The following is a 9,646-nucleotide window of genomic DNA, read 5'->3' as shown; positions in this document are numbered from 1 at the left end:
GGAAAATAAAGATTTAAGCAGTAATTTGATACGCGACGATGACATCACTTCCTGTTTTGAGAACTTCCTTGTTCCTGGTTCAGCGGCAGGACGTGGCAGACTCTTTAAATGTAATCCGCTGTCATCCACTGTCAAACATCAGCGCTAAAACTACTGTAAGTAGATTATGTGATTGTAGAGTAGTTAGAAACTTATATCAGAAGGTGTTTGGTTAAAAACACAACATTTAACTTTGTAAAATGTCTCGATGCTGGTTGCCACGCAACAACTGACAGCTGAGCTGCAGTGTCTTTTAACAAATACACGAATAAGGTTTTAGAATCATGTCAGGCCATTAGCCGCCTTATTCTAGATTTATTCTTCAGATGGTAAAGACGGATTTTAAAGAGCTGTCAGTTGTAATTGAGAGGGATTTCCACATATTAACCTGCCTGATGTGGTTGGGACCTTTCTCTCGTTTGTTTATCATTTGGCGCGTGCTGAGGCGGAAACTAGCAGAATGCTCATGCAAAACGGTAGCCTATTTCAGCTATTTCTTTTTCCTTTTATTTATTAGACTTATTAGCTGAGGTTTGCTGGTGTCACAGCTGTATAATCTGCTGGTCATAATACAGCCAGATGGATCAGGATCAGATATCTAGTGTCAAGATTAAATAAGAGGATGTCTAAATCATTGGTTCTGTGCAGATGTTGGATAGGCAGGTTTACCTTTTAGGAGCCATGAATGTTTTACAGGGACGTTTTGAATACAAATCAGAGCAGGACCTTCTTTAACCAGGTGGTTGACAGGTAACAAAGGATTTATATGCAGGGGCGGGTCTAGAAATGGTCTGATGAGGGGGCCAGACAGGGGCACTGGCTAGGAAAAAGGCACAAATGATCATTTTAAAATCTTTTTTAAGGCCTAGATTTTAGTAAATAATTAGCTGATTATTAGAACGTATGTGGTCATCAGATGTTAAATTTGGAAAATTGATTTTTTTCAGTGTTGATGTAGAACACAATTTAGAAGTGAAATACTGCTGCTACAGTCATGGTCGATGTATAATTCTGTAAACGAGTGATGGTTAAACTTGTCAGACACGTCACAATTTCAGCGTTTGTCAGACTTAATAGAAGTCAAATCAGATGTATTGATCAGTGATGGATGTTCCTCCATCTGATGTCAGCTTGCATCTGCTGCTGGCGTGACTGCACTGAGGCGTCCCAGTACAGAGCAGCTACTGAATATTTGACTTAATTACTTTTATTGCTGTTTTCACCATATTTCTGAGTCTAGATTTAGACTGAACTATTAATGTGCCAAACCATGCAGCCATGCCATATCTGATGTTACCAAGAAAAGCATGAAAGGAAAAGAGCATGATGTCCGGTCTGACCCCTAACAGCCTGAGTCTGTGGAAAAAATGAAGCCTGCACAACATGAGTCAAAATGAGTCTCATGTCTTTGTGTATGCCACAAAGTTTTGGTTGGTTCCACCAAATCTCACTCCAGAGATTATTGAAAAGTTGACCGCCCTGTTAATATATAAAAATAAAGTTTTCCAAGTTGTCATTGACAAAGTGAATATACTACTGTACCCTGTGCTGGAGCGCCCATGTTAATTATCTGTGCTGCAGACCGGTTCAAAGGTTTAATCATAAAATACAGCACTCAGGAGTAACAAAATGTAAAAAAAGGTAAACAAATAGGTTCGCAAAGAACTAACAGAAACTTCAAAATAAACCAGGAATCAACTCAACTACAAAAACGAAGGATAAGACAAGACAGGGAATTTCACAATAATCATTTTTCTAGGTCTATGTGCCTTGTCAGACTGGCTTTTGGCCTTTCTTGGGGCCTAATTATCAGCTGATTGAGGTGGTGAGAAAGTACAAAAATGAGTCTAGCTCGTGGAAAATAAGATTATCTTAACCTGCTTATAGCAGAATAAAATAGTATTAAATTTAATGTCAGTGTTACTGAGATCATTTAGTTTGAATCAGCTGCAGATGATTAAATGTAAACTGAAAAACTTCAGCCTCATCTGGACGTGATGGTGGACCTGCTGCTGGGTCTGGAACTGAGGACCATGTGGTTCATAATGTCAATCTTTGCCAACACTGATGTTACCATGTTAAAGTGGTGCTGAAAGGTTCATTTTATATGATTGTTATGCAATGAGCCATTCGCTAGGATATGCCATCAAACACATGAGTCATGTTCTGTACTGTACCTCCTGTCTGAACTTTTTCTACTCTATCTTATAAGATGCAGGCTGGGCAGCTTTCTCATTCATCCATCCATCTTCTATACCGCTTAGTCCAATTCAGGGTTGCAGGGAAGCTGGAGCCTATCCCAGCAACTAGCAGGTGAGAAGCAGGTACACCTGGACAGGTCGCCAGTCCATCGCAGGGCTACTTTCTGATTCATGTCACTCCCTTATTTTTAATGCACTGACTGAATTAGTTCAGTAATAATTATAAAACAGCCCATTTCCAAGGTTAGATATTTTTTATAAGGTATTAAATCTGATTCAAAGGCACCAACAGTAGATAATATAATAACCAGACTCTGACTTATTGATCAGTCGTTGTGGCTTAAAGTTGGAAAATTCTCATGTTTTATTTTATTATTTTAAGGTGATAGCAGATCATTTGTTATCAACATTGCAGACTTAAGGGTCTGGTACATTAAGTTAATCAGATTACACGATATCAGGAGCATCTTCACAATCCTGAAATTACAAGGAATCCATTGATCCCAAATATGTCATGATTGATTAGTGGGAAAGGACTAAATTATCGATACAAGGTGGAACTGGTTTTTATTGCAAGGGGGAAACAACTTTGATGAATTTCTGATAGTAATCAGTCTTTTGTTCCCAAATAAATCCTAACATGTTGCCTAGACAACTGCTGCTGTTGTCAGCTCAAACTCTGTTGTAGTTCAGGTTCTTCTCTAAGAAATTAATAAGAAGCTGCCCCTCACTTAATTTTTTTATCCTATGTTTTTGTTTTCTCTCTCCTTTTCTGGCATCCAAGCTGCACTTTCTTTGGGAAATATGTGACTTTCTCCTCTGGCTGTCTGGCTGCACTCTGTAACTGTCTTAAACCAACCAATCGTTGCTGGTGTGGATTGAACCATTTGGCACAATTTTAGAGGGGTGATAGGGCCTCTAAAAACATCCATCAGTATTATAATGAAAAATTCAGTCTGTCTGCGCCTCCATTCAGGCAAACTGACATTTATAATCATAATTAGATGTTTTAAAATGGAACACAAAAAACTTTTCAATACGGGATTTTCATGGGCTCCTAATCTGCAGCGGGCTCTGGGTAAATGGTACCATTGACCCCCTTTAGTCCGATGCCACTGCATTTAGAATAACGCTGATTAATTATGATCAGAAATTCATCAAAATTGTTAGGGCTTATCATTTGACAGAAAAAACAGTTCAGCTTTGTGTCCATATTTTATCCCTTTCCCAGCCAGACAGTTCCCAGTCAGACAGTCTCCAGTCAGTCAGTTCCCAGTCAGACAGTTCCCAGCCAGACAGTTTCCAGTCAGACAGTTACCAGTCAGACAGTTCCCAGCCAGACAGTTTCCAGTCAGACAGTTCCCAGTCAGTCAGTTCCCAGCCAGACAGTTTCCAGTCAGTCAGTCCCCTGTCAGTCAGTTCCCAGTCAGACAGCAGCTTCAATAGAAAACATGACTGACATTTACTGGAGAATAAATTTCGACATCATTCTTTTTAACATATTTGTTGGAGCACATTTTGCTTGCTTCATACAGAGTAAACTAATGCAGCAAATAAAATTATGTTGAGATTCATGCAGAAAAGTCACTCAAAAAGTAGGAATGTTCAGATACCTTTTTTTTCTGTCTGATACCGATACCTGGGGTTTAGGTATCTGCCGATACTGAGTACGGATCCGATACCAGTGTTATAGTATTAAATGGTCTATTAAAGTTATAATTCAAATAAATAATTTATATTTATTATGTATTTTATTGTTACTATTGTTCAATGGGCTAGCATAGGTTAAACTATCAAACATGAATCAATACATGAAAACAATGATGGCCACAGAACTTCTTTTAATTATTGTGTAAATAAAAGAATTTCTTTCTTTTTTTTTCATGTTTAAATCTTGAAATTTGACTTACAGCGATAGCGGCAACGTGAAAGTGCAACAGCAACAAAATGTACTTTTAAAGAACAGAAAGACTAAAGGGCCGTTATGTTTGACTTGTCAATATAACAAAAACTAGATCTACAAAACAGATATGTAAACTTAAAAAGGGCACTTGTGTTTGACATTTGGCCAGAATAAAATATAAATATACAATCAAGTCCTTTGGAGCAGGGGTGTCAAACTTCAGTCCTCAAGGACAGCTGTCCTGCAGGTTTTCTTGCTCCAACACACCTGAATAAAATCAAATGGATCCAAAAGCTTTTTGTCAACTTCTTCACAATAACCCATTAATTTCAGTCAGGTGTGTTAGATCAGGGAATGAAAACTTGCAGGAGACTGGCCCTCAAGGACCGGAGTTTGACACCCCCTGCTTTAGAGGAACAGTTATAAATAGATAAATTAAAAAGGCTCTCGTTTTTAACATTTTCACACTACATCTATTGCCACAGAACATAAAATAACCAGTGTCCGAAATTAACTTTCTGACTCACCGACCAAGTTGGCTGGTAGATGAAGAAATCTACCGGCCAAGGTCCAAATGTCTGTTGTAAAACTTATTGCAGGGACCCCTTCTAGCATGTGTGAAATATATTGGCTCACATTTTCATATAGTTTGGGGAGCAGCGTTTCAGTGATGTATTTCTGTCCGTGGCTCCTAATGTTCAAGAAGATGATGTTCATGACAGATAGGGGCTGGTCATCCAGGACAATGAATTCAAACACTTTGTCTGTTAGTGCAGTGGCTTTCTGGCTTTTTTTTTTTTCAGTGTATTAAGCATTTCACTGTTTTGATGGTGAGATTTTCTAAGGTGTAATAACACCAGATTGCTGACATAATGCTATTGCTAACTGTTAGCACAGCTGCTTCTACCAGCCCAAAAACAATTGTGACGCCAAATTGCTTCCAGTGTGTGGCGGGATAGTGATGTCTGTTAATGAAGAGTGTGGACAAAAATATCTAAAAAGTTTAAAAGTGTTGACATGTTCCAAACTCCTAATTAAAAAAAAAAATTACATTTAATAAAATTAAACTAAAAAACAAAGAAAATATTGACTGAAGAATTTAGTTTTATTATGTTTTGCTGAAGCATTTCCACTCAGAATATGCTGAGTCAGAAGGTGAAGCATCAATTGTTGCTCACTCTTTCTTTCTGTTTATTGTAGCAGTTCTGAGTACTTTTATTTTTAAGCCTAGTTGAAGCACCGTTGTTAAAATCTTTAAGAATAACATAATAAGCCTATGTTGTAGTTTAAAGATATTAGTATTGAGAAAGGTAAAAGTTTAGCTTTGCTAAATACAAATAAAAGGTGAGCATTAATTTATTGTACAGTTTATATTTCTAAAATGTTATACTGGAGGAGTTTCATTGCAGTTTTTTTTAAAGCTTTTACATTATTTATATCGACATCGGAATTATATCGTATCGACCGAAATTAAGAAGTATAGAAATATATTGTGATAAAAGTTTTGGCCATATCGTCCAGCCCTAGTTTAAACAGAAATACTCGCTGATTTCCTCACTTTCTACAGGATTTGTGAGTATTTCCGATGCTAGTATCGGTATCGGCCCATCCCTATCAAAAAGTGAGGGGGACAAAAATTGAACTGGGAGCTTATGTGTGTGTCCTCTCCCTAAATGACATAATCACAAGTCCCAGTTTTAATTTGCTTGTTGAGGTGAGCCAATAGCAGTCTCCACAGGACTTTCATGATGTGAAAGGTTTCGACAACAGGTCTGTAGTCTTTTGATTCAGATGGTTGGGATTTTTTAGGGACTGGAACAAGGCAGGATGTTTTCCACAGCACAGGGACTCGTTTTGGACGTCTGGGGCTGACAGCATCTGGACCTGTGGCCTTGTTCTGGTTCAGTTTCTCTAATAGTTTCTATTGCCAACTTTAACCTTAACCTTACAACGCCGCGACAGGCTGATACTTGAGGTTTTATCCAAAACGCGTCACGCCAAAAGTGCACATGTCATAATGCTTTATTGTTTACATCCATATCTCAATCTCAAGAAGCATACACTACTTTGTTTAATGAGCTTCAGGATGCATAAGGTTGTATGAAAATAATGCATTTAACTGATGTTAATAATATACAATGACAGTGACAATGACAATAACAATGACGGTTAATAGAAGTTTCAGCTCAAGCTCACCCTGTCTCCATGCTCCAGGCCCCAAACCAACATAGGTGAGCACACTCATTAATAACCTCAACACACCCCAAGTGCCACCCACAGTGTCACCCACAATCACCGGTGGTGTCACTACGCAAGTGCACACATACTTCAAGTGGAAATAAATAACCCAACATATGGCTCCTACAGTTTCTTTACCTGACTGCAGGAAACAGACAGGCTGGAGGTGGAGACAGAGGACGTCTCTGGTGGCAACATAAAAATGTCTTGGCCGAGGTCTGCGCTGAGTGTTTCTAGTTGAATCATTAAAATGTAAGAGTGAAGAGTATTACCACTATTACGGGGTGCATTCAGAAAATGGCTTTCACTTCCAGGGCAGTTAAATGGAAACCACGTTTGTACCAAGTAATGCTTCCACCGTTCATACTGAGGAACGTTTAGATTCACTTGTAATATTGAGGCAATGCTGTGTTGAAACTTAATGACAATAACAATTTGTAACATTTCTGGTGTGATTATAAGTAACAAATTATGTGTTTCATTTTCCCTGCAGGTCTCTTGTCGCTGTTGGTGTTATTCCATGAATGAAGGCCTAGAATGGACACAAAGAACCACAACCTGCTTCATCTAAAGGAGGAGAAAAATGAACCCTCGACCAGGCAGGAGGGAGAGCCGCTTAACGGACTGTAGGATGTTTCACCAGGTTCCCAAATACTTCAATCTCTGTAGTGAATGAAGAAAAAGAAGGAACCTCAGAGGAAGAGGATCCAACCAGCTGCTAAACGGATGAACAACATATGATGTAAAAGATTTCAGAAGACACCAACCAGTGATAAACCCAGATCCAAACAGACACCCAGTACTAGCGAAAAGACATCATAATCCCGTGACAATGAAGAGTAAAGCTAGTTATGATGGTAATGCTTTTGACCAGTGGCAGAAACCTTTATCAGATTCTGAATCTGAAACTGAAAGCCTTAACGAAAACCGTGAGGAAAAAAAGGCAACTAAATCTGATTTAAACAGTTATGTGGGATGCTCAGTGTGTGGTAAGTTTATGCACAGGAACTCTGTTCAGAGACACATGAGAATCCACACAGAAGACAAACCATTTAGCTGCGATGTTTGCAGAAAAGAGTTTCGCTCCAAGTTAAGTTTTAAAACACACATGAGATCCCACACTGGAGAGAAATCACTTGGTTGTGATGTTTGTAGAAAAACATTTTCCTATAAGAGTCATCTGAAACGCCACATGAAAATTCATTCAGGGGATAAACCGTTTCACTGTGACATCTGTAGAAAAACCTTCTGTGAAAACGGGAATCTTAGACAGCACATGAGAATGCACACTGGAGAGAAACTGTTCAAGTGTGATATTTGTGGAAAAAGATTTAACTGCAAGACAGAGTTTGAAACGCATATGAGGAGCTACGCTGGAGAAAAACCATTTGATTGTGATCGTTGTGAAAAAAGATTTTACACAAAGCACAGCCTTCGCAGCCACAAGAGAAATCACACCGAAGAGAAACTTTTCATCTGTGATATCTGCAGCAAGAGATTTAGACTGGAGTCGATTTTAAACATTCACATGAGAGTCCACACCGGAGAGAAGCCGTTCAGCTGTGATGTTTGTGGGAAAAGGTTTCACAATAAGATTTATCATATCAACCACATGAGAATCCACACAGAAGAGAGACCGTTCATGTGTGATGTTTGTGGAAAAAGACTTCACAGTAAGATTATTCTGTCCAACCACATGAGAATTCACACTGGAGAAAAACCATTTAGCTGTGACTTCTGTGGAAGAAACTTCAGGTGCAAGTCAAACCTCAAAAGACATGCGAAACTCCACCAGAAAGAGAAACCGTTTGACTGCGATCATTGTCAAAAAACCTTTGAAAGCTATAAAGATCTTGAAACACACATGCGAAGCCACGACGAAGGAAACTGAATTGGTGTGACGTCTGTGTACTAAAATTTGTCCAAAAGAAAATTATCTGAAAGTGCATGAAAGTTTGCAAAGGAGCAACTTGTTGTTGTGTACTATGTGCTGATGACAATAACTTTTGACAATAGATTGTTTTAAGTTTTTTCTTATAAAAACAAAAATATGCTTTAAAAGCCGTATTTCTACCAATGTGTCCAGGACAGGACGGTTTGGTGCAGATTGGTTCTGTAAATCTTAACGTCTTTTGCATTTTCAGAGCCAACTGTACTCTTACTCGGTAGCCAGCCTGTCGGACGGATACCAATAGACAGTGATGGTTTAATGAAGCCCCGTGAATGTGTTGAGTCTTTCTGGCCAATTGCATCGCCAAAAGTGTCATTACTCGAGGCCCCATTTAACAGCTCATTTGGTAGCACTGACATCTGCTGGTCATTTGATGTCCAGCAGTCCTGTAAACTACATATTGGTGGAAATGTAAACACAATGATTCAAGTGTATTGTAAATCTATAAATATATTAAAATATATGAATCTATCTATCTATCTATCTATCTAGTTAAATCTTATTGGAATGGATCTTATACAATCATTCCCAAACTGCTAATGTATTTTGCTTCCGTCGGTGCTGCATGTATTGTATCACCTCACTGTTACCTGGACTTACGCAGAGCATTTCTTCCATTTTCCGCGGCTTTTTCAGCAGCCGAATCACACGAGACACTCTCGTGAATCAGGGAAAACGTGATGTTCAGGAAAATAATACGTACTTTGCATCAGGCTTCATTTGGACACGCCCCCTTTACTCGATGCAGGCTTTGGGGCTTTTGTGTCAGACGTAACATCACTACCAATAGATGCATCAGCAACATAAGAGCATCGTAGATGTCGCCTTTGACGCTGCTGTCCAATGGAACAATGCGTCAACGCGGCCGCCATCTTGGGCCGGGCGAAGCCGCGTCTACTTACTGTGTTAGTCAACAGGCAGAGGTCTATCAACGATTAAAAACACCATAACTCGCTGAATTTTCATACGAATTTTAATCTGGTTTATTAGAAATGTCATTTATAATGCAATAGATTATTTTTATTTTATTATTTTTATTATATCATACACTTACACTCACACACACCCACATGCATACTGAATTTTTTCTACAATCCTCTGAGAAATAATAATGGTGATGCCATATGGAGTTATATTACATTTATAATTTATAATATAAAATACAAATAAAAAAATGAGTTAAAAAACAAAATAAAAAAACTGAAAAACTAAAATTAAAAATTTACCTAAATACCCCCAAAAGAAATACCTCAGTTGAAGTTACGTCTGTTCCTCTTGTCATTTTGATACAGATAAAGAACCCAAATTTACCTC

The 9,646-nt window shown here is 38.4% G+C and overlaps 1 protein-coding gene across 2 annotated transcripts; it reads left to right on the top strand.

Moving 5' to 3' along the window:
* The first annotated feature begins 30 nt into the window (after nucleotides 1–30).
* On the top strand, nucleotides 31–8,794 carry LOC121645619 (gastrula zinc finger protein XlCGF8.2DB-like). 2 transcript variants are annotated; one of them, XM_041994153.1, is made up of 3 exons: nucleotides 31–155; nucleotides 6,875–7,115; nucleotides 7,160–8,794. In XM_041994153.1, exon 3 carries the CDS (start codon nucleotides 7,214–7,216, stop codon nucleotides 8,270–8,272), a length of 1,059 nt encoding a protein of 352 aa, XP_041850087.1. In that variant the 5' UTR covers nucleotides 31–155; nucleotides 6,875–7,115; nucleotides 7,160–7,213; the 3' UTR covers nucleotides 8,273–8,794. The 2 variants fall into 2 exon arrangements, with proteins under 2 accessions (XP_041850087.1, XP_041850088.1); XM_041994154.1 differs by having other exon boundaries at nucleotides 6,875–8,794.
* Nucleotides 8,795–9,646: the final 852 nt, after the last annotated feature.

Source organism: Melanotaenia boesemani, chromosome 9 (genome assembly GCF_017639745.1).
Source record: "Melanotaenia boesemani isolate fMelBoe1 chromosome 9, fMelBoe1.pri, whole genome shotgun sequence".
NCBI lineage: Eukaryota > Metazoa > Chordata > Actinopteri > Atheriniformes > Melanotaeniidae > Melanotaenia > Melanotaenia boesemani.
Note: the sequence above shows the minus strand (reverse complement) of the source record. Positions and strands in the feature narration are given on the sequence as shown.